Source organism: Lepisosteus platostomus, chromosome 11 (genome assembly GCF_059453375.1).
Source record: "Lepisosteus platostomus isolate fLepPlt1 chromosome 11, fLepPlt1.hap1, whole genome shotgun sequence".
Classification (NCBI taxonomy): Eukaryota; Metazoa; Chordata; class Actinopteri; order Semionotiformes; family Lepisosteidae; genus Lepisosteus; species Lepisosteus platostomus.
In genome coordinates this window covers 29,229,630-29,245,773 of record NC_142621.1, presented here as the reverse complement: position 1 = coordinate 29,245,773, position 16,144 = coordinate 29,229,630, and the positions used below count along the sequence as shown (strand labels likewise).

At 38.2% G+C, this 16,144-nt stretch overlaps 1 protein-coding gene across 2 annotated transcripts; it reads left to right on the top strand.

Moving 5' to 3' along the window:
- Nucleotides 1–2,949: 2,949 nt before the first annotated feature.
- On the top strand, nucleotides 2,950–15,930 carry dnttip2 (deoxynucleotidyltransferase, terminal, interacting protein 2). 2 transcript variants are annotated; one of them, XM_088599048.1, is made up of 7 exons: nucleotides 2,950–3,089; nucleotides 6,643–8,399; nucleotides 9,686–9,824; nucleotides 10,925–11,020; nucleotides 13,552–13,716; nucleotides 14,021–14,130; nucleotides 14,738–15,930. In XM_088599048.1, the coding sequence occupies exons 1-7, from the start codon at nucleotides 3,018–3,020 to the stop codon at nucleotides 14,832–14,834; spliced, it is 2,436 nt and encodes an 811-aa protein (XP_088455174.1). In that variant the 5' UTR covers nucleotides 2,950–3,017; the 3' UTR covers nucleotides 14,835–15,930. The 2 variants fall into 2 exon arrangements, with proteins under 2 accessions (XP_088455174.1, XP_088455175.1); XM_088599049.1 differs by lacking the exon at nucleotides 2,950–3,089 and adding an exon at nucleotides 4,562–4,701.
- The last annotated feature ends 214 nt before the right edge of the window (nucleotides 15,931–16,144 follow it).

The window sequence follows — 16,144 nt, the reverse complement described above, 5'->3', positions numbered from 1 at the left end:
GCTTTCAGAAGGTAATAAAAACTGTTGTTGCAGTATCTTTAAAATAATGGAGCCGATCTGGGGAGATCATTGAGCTCAGGGCCCCGAGAAGGTATGATCTCCTTGTTCTTGCATACAGAAGCAGTGATCACAATGTACATGTAAATTGGCCAAGGACTGACATTTAGAAAAACTGTACAGGTTTCAGGAAGATTTCAGTTGTATTTAAACCTGTGATGTTTTACAGAATTTCACATTTCTTAAAGTGTATTTATTTCTACAATTTGGCTTGTGAAATTCCCTTTCTCACTTCAAAGCTCTTTTTAGCGACTTGGTAGAAGATTTTAATGTCTTTGTTTTACTCACAGCAGTTGCTTACATTAACTGTTTTTGAGTAAATCGACAAAAGAATATGGAGGAAAAGGGTTCTTGCATTGGAATGTGGTCTGCTCACTAACCTTTTCAAGCAATATTATGTTTGAGTTTAGAATTTATACAAGATGCACTTTGGCAGACTTGATTATGCCCAGTGAAAGTGCATTCTGGACGATACAAACGCAACGCTCGTCTTTTTAGAATATGAATATTTAGCAGAATAAATATCCTGCATAAAAATGCTGAAATGAGCATGAGGATTTTATTTGTATTAATGTTTTCATCTAGCATACCCCTGTGGTGAATTTTTGAAAGGTGTAATCAGGGTCCAGCAGAGTAATTAAACTGATATTCTGTGATTTATTCAATTGCAGCTTATTAAATTACACCATAGTGAATACCTGGATGTACTGGCAAGTGCCAAAATGGACAATAGCGATACATCTTGGCAGTGAAAAACCTGGATTTGTACGCAGGATGGGATGCCTTTATTTCTGGCAGCTTTAAGTCCATGGGGTCCAAAATGGATTTACATCAGATAACCCATTTGAAGGTCTTGAGTATGTGTCTTTAGTACTGTATAGTTAAGGTTTACATTCTTGTTTGTTGAATTAATATTATTTTTTCTGTATATCAGGTTTTTAATTTATGATAATAAATTATAAAACCGTTTTCTTGTGCAGTGATATTTTTTTGTGTTTCTGCTCTTTTGTACCACACCTGTAATGTGTAAGGCCCTGCATGGCAAGTCTGTATAAGTTTTACTGCTTTAAACAGATTAGAGGGTTAAGGATAAGCAGTTTTTTTTTAATTATAAACTTCAGAAGTTTCAATTGTGACAATGTGCCAAATTAATTATTGATTTGATGTATTTGTTGAAATGAATAATTGTAAGTTTTGTTTTCCATTTCAGTGAACGAGGTCTTTTTTGCATGCAGTTTCCTAGGAAACAACAAGGGCTAAACAGTTAAAAGGTTAATGATTGGTTAAAATATACATTTTAAAGGTGTGCTGTTAAACTGTATATGGCTTGTAATACAGTATTAGCAAATTAACCTTTGTAAATAGTATATACCATTAAAAATGTTTATTTTAAAATGGCATTTAAGTTACCAAGAAGAACTTCGGAGAACTACTTCTTATACTGTATGTGACGGTCAAATATCCCATACAGTGCTCTTGCATTTTATACATGAAATTTCTAGCTCAACCATGTGACTTTTTAGGTTAACAGGGGACTTCATACATAATTACATGAACATTTAAAAACACCATTCACATGAATTAAGACTTTCTATATGGTGCTTTAAGGTATCTATAGTTCCATTTCTACATATCAGTTCAGAGGGGATTTTAAAACTTATCTGAAAGCATCACAGGGAGTACTGTGTTTGTTTATATCCCTTAAATTATTACTGCATATTACATTTACAATTTGCTATTCAAAAGCACATTCCGAAACCCCTGTTTGAGGTTTTAACATTTCAGAAACTTATTTTAGGGGTTACAGATCACAATTGTGATTGCATTAACAAGTACATTATACATTACTAAAGTATAAAGGGCAAAAATCTGTCTTTGATTAATAATCATTAATAAATTCTGTGATTATTAACTTAAGGTAAATTATTAATAACTGTTTAATTATGCTTTTGCAACCTGACTATGGTATCCTGCTCTGTGAAGTTCTCTGCAGATCGTTTTTAATTAAACTGGCTGCTCCTGCCCTAGACTGAAATTTGGAGGCACTTGATCTGCAGTTATCTTTCACTTCAAATTAATAAACCAAAAACATGACCCTGGTGTATGCGCGGCTCCCCTTTGCTGATATTACCTTAGACACCCTTGTTCGTGAAACTTCAGGAAGTTGAGCTGTCTTAGTGAAGCTTCTGCCAAATGTACCGCAACACATATCTCTTATAGTCACTGTGGTGTCCTCATACAGCTATGCTGGTGATAGTCATTGATCAGTCCGGTATTTTTATATATGACCCTAAGCAGGCTGGGATGTTGTTAGCTTAAAAAACATAAATCACGCCCTTGTGGAAGATTTTACTTTGATGTACTGTACTTGGTCCCTCATTTACTCATGTATTCCCATTTTTTTGTCCACTACCGCAAACTAGTTTTTATTATTTGAATTTCTTGGAACAGTTAGGTATGCCCGGTTTGAAGCAACCAACGCATCTCATTTTTAACAATAAAAAATACACTATTTTGATATTTACAGTATACACATAAATTGGTAAAGTACAGGTCTGAAATGCGAGCAAAACGGGTTTTGAGAGATAATTGTTAATTCTGAGAGAATGATGAAAAACTTCGCGCCGGGAAGTGCCGTAAAAAGCTCAGCTTTTCTATTTAGTATTTGAAATATTTTAACGGGGAAAGTGAATCGGTTCCCAGGGCCATTTAAAATTACATTTCTTGAATTAAAGGTAAAAAAAGCATGAAGCAGGAATGTTACAGTATTTACATAATTTAGCAGCAGAAACTAGCGTCTGACTTGAGAAAACTGTTGCATATCACTTTAAGAACCATTCAGCGCTATCGACTCCATCTGAGTTCACCATCTTTGCGCTAAGTAGATTGGTCGAGTCTTGTCCCTTTACTTTCGAACGGAAGTTGGAGTTGGTTTAGAAGGTGGTGAGTGAGAAAGCAACATGGTTGCTACTAGAAGAGGAGCAAGCGTGGAGTCTCCAGACAGGACCAAAGCAGAAAAAGCTCTTAAAACGGTAGTATTGTTATTGTTTATTGTTATTGATATGAATGTGGTTGTTTGGCCAGTGTTTGTTTCAGATGATTGCATCCCTAGATGCTTTTACTGTGCTTGGAGATATTACTGATTAACGTGGCTGTGTTGTCTCAGCGTTAAAAATAAAATCACATAATTTTGACAATGTTACAGTATCACATATTAGGTTGAAATTACATAAACTATAAGCTAAATTAAAATGGCAACTAAAGTTCAGATATTCAGTGAAACCTAGAGAAATTTTTGCTAAGCACAGATAAGTGAACGAAAGCACATGGTGATTGCTTGATTTGCGACTTGGAAAAAAGTCACATTGCCAGTCACTGGCTTTTTAAGGTGTAGATGGGTCGATATAATACATTAAATTCAGCAGTTTTGCTGAAATTGAATTTTTGCTGGAAACTACAAAGCAAATAATTTAACATTGAATTATACGAAAACAGATTAATACAGAAAAGCCACTTGAATGACTGTTGGATACAGAACAGTTGTAAGCGAAGAAAAATGGCAAAACCCGAGGTGAACGAGTTAGCCGGCAGCTATACGTACTTAAGGCGATATGGTCAGTATAGTCCTCAATCTTCTGAGCAGTTGTATGCCTTGAAAAAGAATTTGCCCATAGAGCTACAGTGCCTAAGCTGGAAACATGAAAAATATTTAGATGAAATGGCAATTTTCATGTCATGCTTTGCCTCATCAGTCTCTCAGACACACTTTACAAGTGGCAATGATCAATTTATCCCAGACACCCTTTAATTTGCTAATCTGCATGATTCAAATGCAAATGATTAATGATGTAGTTGTGCTAGTATAAAATGAGGCATCAATATCCTTTCAACAGAATAGTTATGTATACACTGTAAAATGGTCTAAATAATGGTTAATAATAAAAATATGCTTCCAGTATTTAGAGGCAATTAATACAGTTTGCTAAATTGTGCTGTAGTGAAGGGTTAATGGCTGCTTTGTAAAGGTAGGTATTCATGATTAGAACGCCTCTCGGGGTTTTCACAGCAGTTGTCAATTTTCTGATTACCTAATTAATATATGTTTGAATTTTGTTTGTGCTTGCTTGTTGCCTAAATAATAAGGGTGGAGCGGTGGCACTGTGGCTAAGGACTTGCACCTGTGGCTGGAAGATTGCCGGTTCAAAGCCCGCGGCCGGCAGAGGAATCCTACTCTGTTGGGCCCATGTGCAAGGCCCTTAACCTTAACTGCTCCAGGGGCGCTGTATAAATGGCTGACCCTGCGCTCTGACCCCAAGCTTCTCTTTCCCTGGTCTGTGTGCCTGTGGTTCTCATGGAGAGCAAGCTGGGGTATGCAAAAAGACAAATTCCTAATACAATAAATTGTATATGGCTAATAAATTGACCTTATCTCTAATACTTATAGAGTATAAAGTTGTATGCAAAGGTTTAGGCACCCCTGGCCTAAACACTTCTAGTTCAGGAGTATTCTTAGGTCGTCTTGCCTGCACTGCATGTTTCAGATCTACCCACAGATTTTCAATAATATTCAAGTCTGGGGACTGTGAAGGCCATTCCAAAACCTTAATCTTTTGTTTCTTGAAGTAGTTCATGGTTGATTATAAGGTATGTTTTGATCATTGTCTTGTTGTAATATCTAACCTCTTCTCATCTTCAGTTTCTTCACTGACTGTGCGACATTAGATTCCAGGATTTGTAGATAGTAGAATCCATTCTTCCCTCTACTCGCACAATATTTCCTGTACCACTGGCTGCCACACAACCCCAAAGCATAATAGATCCACCTCCATGCTTAACAGTTGGCAAGGTGTTCTTTTCTTCAAATGCTTCTCCTTTTTTTTCCAATTGTAACTTTGTTGATTGTAGCAAAAGAGTTCAATTTTTACTTCATCAGACCACAGCACTTGGTTCCAAAATGTCTCTGGCTTATCTGTGCATACTTCAGATGTTGACTTTTGTGATGAGATCACAGGTAAGGATTCCTTCTGATGACTCTTCCATGCAGATCATGTTTGTGCAAGCAATGGTACACAGTGGACAGGTGCACCACTAGTCTTGTGCCAGCTAAAGTTCCTGCAGGTCCTTAGCAGTGATATATGGGTTTTGCTTTGCATTCCTGGCCAGTCTACGAGGAGTTCTATCAGAGATTTTTCTTGGTTTCTTATCTTGACTTCAACAGTTCCCCTTAACTTCCATTTCTTAATGACATTTCGGACAGTGGAAATTGCAAGCAGGAAGCATTTAGATATCTTTTTATAGCCTTCCCCTGCTTTGCAAGAGTCAATTATCTTTATTTTCTGATCCTCAGTCAGCTGCTTAGAGGAGTCCATGGTTGTTGAGTGTAAGCACAACACCCTGAGAGGTTGGAAGAGTCAGAGAATCTATGAAGCTCTGGAATTGTCATCACCTGACTTAGATTAAGGCCTAACGAGTCAATTAAGCTCTGAGACCTCACAAAATAACACTAGTGGATCAACTGGAAGAGTGCCCAAACTTTTGCACATGCCACATTTACTGTAATATCTTTTTCAATCTGTTAAATCTGAGCAAATAAATAATAACTGCATTAATTTTTGCAGAAACATGTCAAGTTTAAGTTGGTTTGCTGCAGAGGTTGTGGTTACTTCTTTTAACTTAGAAAATCAACAAAATGTAATTTGGCCAGGGGTGCCCAAACATTTGCATAAAACTGTATGTAGTAATACAGTTATACTTTAATCAGATTAAACATTGGTAGATTTAAAGGCTTTTGCAACAAAATCAAAATAGAATTATTACAATATCTTGACATACATAAATGACCTTTTTTCCCTACCTAATCATGCCCATTAATAAAGATTTTTTCACTAACCGTACAAAAACTTAACATTGATCAAAATTTCTACAAGGACAATTGAAACACCTTCCATATCACAAAACACCAGGTTTTTCAACCTTGATAAAATTTACAATGGTGTGTCTCAGCCACAGTCTCCTTCTTTCTATTTTTAGTGTGTCAATAAAATGTATTTTTTGGACTGTAAAGTAGCTGTCCATGTATATATGTTTTTTCAAATAAATAATGTAAGACACCTGACTTATTGATCACTTTAAGAGCAGCTGTGTCTATCCAGAGCTGAACAAGTTATTTTTTTGCAAATAGGTGCTTTGCAGCATGGTCCTTGAAAACAAAGTTAACAGCATTGGTATTCCTATCTCTTAAGAATATGAATACCAATTTGTAAACCAGACTTTTTTTGCATAAAGCTGACTGGAAATATAAAAAATGCACATCCCTAGTGCTCATGATTTGTAAAAGTAGGTATTCGAGATTTAGAACTCTCAAGCTCACACCTGCTACTGTCCATAACTTAGAAGACATCTTTTTGTCTTTGTCCCAATCTTTCATTTTTTCTGATAAGCAATCAAAGGTGTTTTTAATTTCATATGCCTGATATTTTTTTTTATTTTAAAAGTCTTTTGAAGTTCCAACCAAGACTTGTCATCGACTTTCTCTGCTGCAGTGTCCTTGCGTCCTGAAATCTAAATCTGATCCTTCTTGTACAGGATTCCTCCCCGACTCGTGTTCTTACTAGGACCAGAAGAACCACAGTGACAAAAAGTGAGTCGCACTCGGAGGATGCCTGTGACTTGCAACACGAAGAGGCTGAAGACATGGATTCTACCACTCGCACAGAGGAGGTTCGGAGCTCAGCTGTCAAGAGGATCACAAGATCAACGAGCCGGCAGACCAGGACTGTACAGCAGGTGGAATCCTTGAATGAGGTTGAGATTTCCGAGGCAGAGTCCTGCTGTTCCAATGTGTCCAGTGGACGTGTAACTCGCAGCCGCAGGACTCCGGCTGTGGCCCGAGCTAAATCTGCCTTGAGGGCAGATGATGATGATGATGATGATGGCTCTGAAGCAGAGTCGTGCTCTTCTTCTATTTCCACAGCTGGTCGTAGAACATCCAGGAGCCTAAGAGGCAGAATGGCATCACTGCACAAGCCCGTGACTAAGCTTGCAAGTTCAGAAACTGAAAATTCAGAGGCAGAATCCTGTTGTTCAGATATGTCTGGAGCGCGAGCTTTTGGCGCGCAAAGATCAACAAGGAGCCGGAGTTGCGCAGCTCCTCCTTGCACTCCATCCAAGTCTCAGACAGAGGACAAGGAGCCTTCGGAAGCTGAGACCCATGCCACCAGTTTATCAAGTCTTCAGGGCTCTGCAGTCCGTAGGTCGGCAAGAAAAAGGCAGGAGAGGAACACTGTTCCAGCCTCCACAGTTCCTAAGAAGAAGGCTGAAGCTTCCAGTGCTTCTCCGTTATCTAGCTCCAGCAGACAAGCACTCAGAGCAAAAACTCAGTCTGTCAGCGAGTCACAGAGTAGTGGGTGCAACAAGGCTGTCCCTGGGCCTATCGGAAGTCAAGACAGGTTCACCTATAGTCAGGCTGAATCCAAAACCACAAAAGAGGTAACCATTATATCGGATACGGAATCAGAAGATTCCCTAACATGCACTGGTCCTCCGAGTCAAAAGAATGATGCAAAACAGGAAGTGGCGACCAAGTTCGCCAACAGCTCTCGCACAGGATCAGGGAGCAGTCGCCATGCAGCATCACCCTTGGAGACCATTGCTGAAGAAAGGGCAAAGACCTTTCAGTCTCCTGCTGCTGTTCCCAAAGAGAGAGAAAAGAGGCTGCAGCCTGAGAGCTCCCTCCCAGAAATATCCAAGGACTCCCAGAGTTCTAGCCTTCTTGGCTCCCAGCCCGTCTGTCCATCTGAAGAGCTGACCACATCTAAAACCAACATTGAAGAGACTGAAGGGGAAGAAACCATGGACGTGGCCCTCAGTGAGTCCTCAATTTGTGAGATGGAAAAGACTGTGGCGAAGAGAGGGTCTGTTGCAAAACTGGATCCTGTGGAAGGGAAGAAAGACTCAAGTGGACAGTGCAGCACTGCACCGCAGGAATCACAGTTCATCAGTTTGCTGCTGAGTAGTGACGATGAGAATGATGGCGATGAGAGCAAGGAGCTAGATTCTGCTTGTGGTGATGATGATGATGAAGTCTCTCAAGGAGAGAACCAGGCAGCCCTATCTAAATCCCCTCTGGATGATGGACTGTTTGTTATAGACACTCAGCCTGGACTGCAGCCTGATAAAAAGTATTACTTGGATACCAAAGGTATATGTGAAACAAGAGAGAGCGAAGAGGAGGAGGAGGAATACAGTGATGAAGAAGCAGATGAGGGTAAAGATGCTGAGGAATTTATTGATGAAGAAGATGAGGATACCGCAATTCTTTTGAAAAGTAAAAAGCCCCCCCTGTAAGTATCTAAATACCTACTTGAAAATATTAGTGAGTATAAGAAGTGTACACTTTCTTTTTCTTTAGCTGTTATGTTCTTGTATGATCCCGCCACTCAGCTGTTATGGAAAACCTTTAGATTCTTTTAGACCCCTGGGATAGGTTTCTTTTTTAAGTAAGAAATTCAGATTTTATTATACTGTTTTCACAAAGGCATTATGCATGAAGTACAAAAACATTTAAGTTTAGAAATATGAAAACTAATACATATAAAAAATCCTAAATGAACAAGTAAATCTGGAGATGTTGAACTATTGATGGACACCATATCCATTTCCTCCTTTCTGCTGACGTTGCCATACATACCCAAAGCCAATTAGTGCAGGTTGGTTATTTTTCAACCACGTTATCTGAATGTTTTGGGATGATGTTACACATCTTGGTGACAGTACCTTTCTGCTTTCATTCCTGAAATGAACTGTCATAAACACTTTTTATTACTTTACTTTTTTGCAGCACATCTTAAGCTTTTATCTTGTCGTTTGTTGTACATTCTTAAAATACTGTGTCATTTGATTTTGGATTGAAGATTCCAGCTTTTATAGCCCGGAGTTTTAATAATCCTTACATAAATAATCATTACACTCATATAGCGCTGTCCTGGACACTCCTACTGTTTTTAAGAAATGCCCTGGGAGTTTTGATGACCAGACAATCAGGACCTTGGTTTTACATCTCATAGAAAGGATTGTGCTTTTTCTGCAGTGGAGTGCACTAGCAATGAGTGTTGCCTACTGGTCCAACTAAGTCCTCTTCCAGTAGCAACCTTAGCTTTCCCAGGAGGTCTCCCATTAGCTTAGCTTCAGTGGGTTTCCAGTTGTGAGGTGCAGGATGATAAAGTTTTATTCAGGGTGTAAAAAGGTACATTGCTTTGTGAGGTGAAGAATGATCAGGTGTCCATATGCAGTAGAGCACTATATCGCTGTTTGTCCGAGTTTTATTTTATACTTCATTTTCCTAACAGTGAAATTTGTACAACAGAAAAAAGTAGCACCATGTAGTGTAGAAGGGGAAGATGAAAACAAATTGTTCCTATTTTACTGACTAGTGCAGATGTGTCAGTCATTTCATGTGAACTCAATAAACCAAGGAGAAGTGAATCTTTGCTTTCTGTATAGGGAACATGGGACATATGAGTTATTGATTATTTAAAATGTGCCATAATCTATGATTAATAGATAGCACATTGTAAATATCTTTAACATTTGACAGATCTTGTAAAATACTATCATTTGCTTTTAACAGGATAGAGTTGTCTAGCAGCATTGACCCAGGACTGAATATGAAACAAACTGGGGGACTGTACATTAGTCTTGATGGTGGGAAAATTAAGAGTGGCCCTAGTGCTCTGCAAAAACTGAAGGAGAAGAAGAAAAAAGATGAGGTAAGTTGTTATGTCTGAATTAAAACTGTGTGGTTCTCAGCCCTTGCCAATGCCTTTCATTTCCTATCTCAGCTGAAGTCTTAATAACTAAGGATAATTCATCCCTGCTGTTGAACTGCTTCTTGATCTTGTTAAAATCTTTTTTTCAACCATTTCTGGACCCCTTCTCTGTTTTTCAACATTCTCTGCTTCCAGTATGATGTTGTGAGGACATTAACTCCATTTCGCAATTTTGTTTAAGTAGTGGCTTAATGAAATTTTAGTTTCACTTACCACACCCATCAAGTTTGGCCGTGAGTATCTTCCTCAACTCAAAATGTAAGGTTATAATTAAAAGATTACGAAAGACACAAAATAAGGGATTGAGAACTTCTGGAGGCATGTGTTTTTAATACAGACATGCTATTGAAACTGTCTCTGTAGCACTAGAGATATTCATTTAGAGGGTGCTGTTATTACTGAAGTGATCATTTGGAGTTAGAAGCAATTCGGTCTAAATTATTGTTAAAAGTTAATTAAAAGAAAACTGGTTCTTCAAAGTATGCTTGATGTTATTTTTTCATACTGACCAGAAAGTGGCCTTTGACAGAATATTTAATTTTGCTGAGGTATTCTTATTAGTCAGTATTTATCTGTAACAGCCAATTTGCTGAAACCAAAAATTACAGGTATCTTGAAACTTAATCTGGTTTTATAGCAAATAATTACTGTGATAGGATGGTCACTACATTTCCATATGGTCACTACAATTCAGTAGTAGCAAAATCTCATAGTCACATAAGGTAGGATTTCTGAATCATGTACTTTTTAAGGAATAGTTATTTATAAAAGGGAACTTTGTCACTTAAATTGAACATACCTTGTGGAGCATTCCTTTTAAATTTCTCAGTCATGGTGGTGTGCGATCAACAGGCTTTAGAGACATGCCTTTGAGTGCCATTGTCCATCAGCATTAGACTATATGTAAAAGGAAGGTTCAGACTGCAACCAAAGATTTCTAGGGTTGACAATATAAACTTGAGCGAGTAGACAAAATAATCTGAAATGTTTGCTACCCTATCAGAGTGGTAATGGCCTTCATCCTGCTTTTGTGGTTGTAGCTACTGAGGAAGAGTGTGATCACTCCAGATTTTGAAAAGAAAGATGCTGTACCTCCATACCTAGAGTCAAAGGACCAACTGAAGAAGAAACGCAGAGTGAGTAGACAGGTCTTTTTTATGCTCAGGTTGGAGATATGTTGTACAGAATGAATATGAACACCTAAACTTCTTTGAAAGCCTTAAACCAAATTAGAACTACACCTCAAGCTTCAGACAGTATTAGGATTCTGATTGTGCGCAGAGCACAGCAATGTTCCAGTTCCATACAGATACTGCCAAAGATCCAACTGTATCAAAGTGGTCCGCATCTCTGTCTTTTTAAACTAAATATTAATGCACATTGGAAAGTAGCAGTGCAGTTTTTGATCGCTCTGGAAGAACAGTGGTTTTCAGACCAGGTTTGTGCATCTACATTCACAAATTTGTAATTAAGTGCATACTTTGAGATTTATACTTACAGATTTTGGAAAAAGTCAAATATTACCAAAATATTAAATCCACCTAAAGCCACAAAGTAGCCTAAACACCTGGTCATGTTTGCTATAGGAAAGATGAGGAACTGTATATATGACATTAACCATCCTGGTTAACCACTAGACTGCTTTTTTCAACCCGGCTTAAGGCAGTGATTCTCCTGGTGTTTGAGGATTTGGTTTAAGAAATAAGAAATGAACTGTAATCATAAATAAGATACCAAAAATACTTCTGTTATTGTCACAGTTTGGAAAGCAAGTGCTGCTGTCCCAAAATGCCTCAGCTAAGATGTTTGCTTTTATTGGACACTTGGTAACTATTTTTTCTATCGGGTTTGTTTTTATTCTTCAGTTTGTTTTATTCTTGTTAATTAACACCTGTTTAAGGCAAATTTTCAGTTGATCTGTCAGTTGTGTTGTGCATTCTGTCTTGGTATTACTTGGTATTAAGAGTATATTGCTTGTGTGATAATGTTAACAAATAATTCTTTTTAATTAATAATAATAATAATTGCTTACAATTACACTTATATAGCGCTTTTTTCTGGACACTCCACTCAAAGCGCTTTACAGGTAATGGGGACTCCCCTCCACCACCACCAATGTGCAGCATCCACCTGGATGATGCGACGGCAGCCATAGTGCGCCAGAACGCTCACCACACATCAGCTATCAGTGGGGAGGAGAGCAGAGAGTAATGAAGCCAATTCATAGATTCATAGGGGATTATTAGGAGGCCATGATTGGTAAGGGCCAATTTGAAATTTGGCCAGGACACCGGGGTTACACCCCTACTCTTTTCGAGAAACACCCTGGGATTTTTAATGACCACAGAGAGTCAGGACCTCGGTTTTACGTCTCATCCGAAGGACGGCGCCTGTTTACAGTATGGTGTCCCCATCACTACACTGGGGCATTAGGACCCACATGAGCCGCAGGGTGAGCGCCCCCTGCTGGCCCCACTAACGCCTCTTCCAGCAGCAACCTTAGTTTTACCCAGGAGGTCTCCCATCCAGGTACTGACCAGGCTCACACCTGCTTAGCTTCTGTGGGTTGCCAGTTGTGAGTTGCAGGGTGATATGGCTGCTGGCTGTTATTATTAAATTATGTTAAAATATTAAAATATTATTAAAATAATTATTGTTATTAAAATTGTTTGTGACATCAGTCTCAATCTCAATTATTGCATTTCCAACTTGTCAATTATTCATTTTAGTCCAGATTTAGGGATGATGTCAAATACCACATTTACTTATGGCTGGAATCGGCATGAAAAACAGCAGCATAAATAAAAAAATAATACTATTTGGTATTTAAAATTTATATATTGTGGTAGATCACTGGTTAAATTGCCTGGGTGTAATGACAACTTGGTGGCCAACAGAGGTCACTACTGCATTAGTTGGTGGGTTTTTCTTTTCATTGCAAACAGGTTGGTAATAGTCATGGTAGTCAGTAATCAGAACCCACGGTAGTAGTAGCAGTAATATAAACTATTTTATATAGAGCCTTTAAAAATGGCTTTTCAGAGTGTTTTACAATACGAGCAAAGTACACAATAAGAGGAGACAGCGGAATTACACAATTACACCAAGGGTTTTAATACAATAGGAAAGCAAAGGGGCAGATTACCCCCTTAAACCAATTAAATAAAAGTGGATTGAGTACCATCAGCATAGAAATGATGGTTTAGACCTTGGTAGCATGAAAGGCACTGCTGCCTTACAGCTCTTGAGTTCTGGGTTTGATTCTGCACTGTATGGAATTTGCATATTCTGTCAAGAGAGGATCTTCCACTGTGCCGTTGTTGACTTTCTTGGTTTAAATGCCTGATACTGATGTGTTCTCTTGGTTTCCTTTACCTTAATGAAGAGGTTCAGAAAAACACAGCCTTATACATCACCAGGTTTTTACAGCTTTTCAGGCAAACTGCCTGTCCATTTTAAAGTTATTAGCTAGTGTTCTGTGGTGGAGATGTTTCCCCGAGTCTGCGCCATGTCAGACATGCAAACCCTGATGCAGTACAAGCTCTTGTCATTTGCATTTTCGTGAGTGGCTTCTAATTGAAATGCCTCCTACTGCCTGTTCTAGTTTTTGGTTTTGAAAATCATAAGCTAGCTAAGGTAATGTTATGTTTTCTTAAAATTTCATCAGGAGGAGAGAGCAAAGACTACAGGGGACAGCTGGTATAATATGAAGGCCCCTGAACTGACGGAGGAGTTAAAGAACGACCTGAAAGCCCTGAAAATGAGATCAGCTCTGGATCCCAAAAGGTTTTACAAGAAGAATGACCGGGAGGGATTCCCCAAGTATTTCCAGGTGTGCATCTTTTTTAGGACTGTTCGAGAACCTAAGGTCCTTTCTTTTAATGAGTTAAATCTACAGTGGAATGTATATATGATTACTTGTTTTAAAATAACTTTATTGAGAAAAATTAGGGTTTCTGAATTTTTTTCATTATGATTCACCAATACTTAAAGTATGCATGTGCAGTGTGCTAAATGCCTGTTTCTGATAAGCATTTATTTTTTTGTGGCTGTTTTAAATGGGTTCCATTATAAACCACGGAAGTGTTGTCATTGTGTTGATCTTTTTAAGTGGCTGTTTTAAATGTCTGTGTCAGGTTGGAACAGTAGTGGACGACCCTGTGGATTTCTATCATGCACGGATCCCTAAGAAACAGAGGAAGAGGACTATTGTTGAGGAATTAATTGCTGATGCTGAATTCAGAAGGTTTGTATTGCAGCCAGTTGTGCAATTTATAAAGTACAAATGTGAAATTAATCTAAAGGTTATTCAGCAATTATTCTTATTTTTCTGTTTAAAAATGTGCTGTCTAAGCTATGTGGTGTCTCTAAATTATTACTGTGTTATGGATGGAATGGTCCATTTTTTTGCTAGGGGATGAAGATTAGACAGTGAAGTTTTATAAATTATTTAATCTATTTTCCGTGCATGAATACTACTGTAGATTCCATCTGTGTTTTTAAGCTTTGATCTTTAAAACAGAACTTTATTACATGAAGGGGAGATTTAATACAGATGTTTGCAGACCTGGTCCTGGAGAACTGCATACCTGTTGGTCCTTCTTCCACCTGAACTCTCAGCTACATAGCTCAGCCTTTAAGGAACTCCAGTTAATTCAGTAATACTCCTATTAGACTGTTTTCAGCTCATAAACATTTTAGAGCTTGCCTTTTAACTACAAAGTTTCATAAGTAACATAAGTAAAAAAAAAAAACAGCAGGGCTACTTGAACTGAGAACCCTTCTCTGGATCGGTAGACACCCGCATCTCTGGTCTCGGTCTCTGGTCATTCCTGTTTCATTTTTTTTTCTAGTTACAATAAGAAGAAGTACAAGCAGATCCTGGCAGAGAGAGCAGCCCTGGCAGCTGGCAAGAAGAATCGCAAGAAAAACAAATTTCACAAGAAGTGAAACTGTGTACTTGAAGTTGGGCACCAGATCCCCCTTTCTGTCTATGTCATTTTTAAATAAACAAAGGACTATGAAGAGTATTTTTAGGTATTTATGCATATATCTGCTATTTTATCAGTCATTGGTATATGAGTATTACTCAATTTAAATAGGGATCTAAAGTGTGTGGAAAACTATATTTCTAGTATTTCAAATGAATAGATGGCAGAAAATGTGCATCTTCATCATTAGTCACAAATTGTCACACATATTTAGACTGTTTTACTGGTTACCTAAAAAATCTGCTGGGTTGGTGCTCTCCTCAGCCACAGTTGGACCTTGGGCTAAATCTTTTCTAACTGATTTTTTATTGTCATAGAAAACACATTAATAAACCATTGTCATCATGCTGTCTTGCTGTGTGAAGAGCTGCATCAATTAAGAGACACTTGATTTAATTACAGGTTTTCATGATGTTGCTGAGATCATGTGTCCATTCCTAAGGAGTGTTCAATGGAGGTCTGATAGCTTTTACAGTTTCTAGATTTGTATGCTAACCCAATCCACTGCAGCCAGTGAATGGTGCTGCTGATGACTGTCAGCTATAGACAGCTGATTGTATGGAATTGGTTTGGTACAGGGAAGAGGGTTTTAGTGGGATGTGACTTTTGGACATTCCTGACCACTCTCTGGAATTATTCTCCCCATTCTACTCTGGAGTTCCCATTCCTGCAAGTGGGAATACCTACTGTTTTTTTTTCCCACCTACACACTTTACTTTTATCCTTCGAAGTTAAACGTCATTATGCATGAGACTAAAAGGCAAAGTTCAAATCTGGATAGTAACTGAAAAGAGTTCAAATGAATTCTGTTACTAGGTCAATTTAGGAGTTCAGTTAAATCACAGAGAGTTCAACTGGAACAAAAAAAACAGCAGGGGTCATTTCCCCAGGTCAAGGGGAGAAGAACCCCTGTCTTAGTGAGAAATAAAAACCCTGTCTTGTGACTGAAGAAAATATACTGTATGGTACTCTCTGTCCTTTCTGTATGCGCAGAGCCTCATGGCAAAAATTACACTGTTGAATCCTGAAATGGCTATAAAAAGCTGAATTTTGAATTGTTTCCTGTGAATTTGTGGATACTCGATTTCAGAACTGCTTTAGAAAATCCTCAGATCAATAAAAACGTAAAACGCAGATCACCTACATAAAACCCGATTAGTTGTTAAATATTTAAATTAACGGTTAGATTGACCCCCATTCAAGTTACATTGCTTGGTTTTCCTCCTTCTATGATGAAAAAAGGAATACACCCCAACACCATGTAACCTA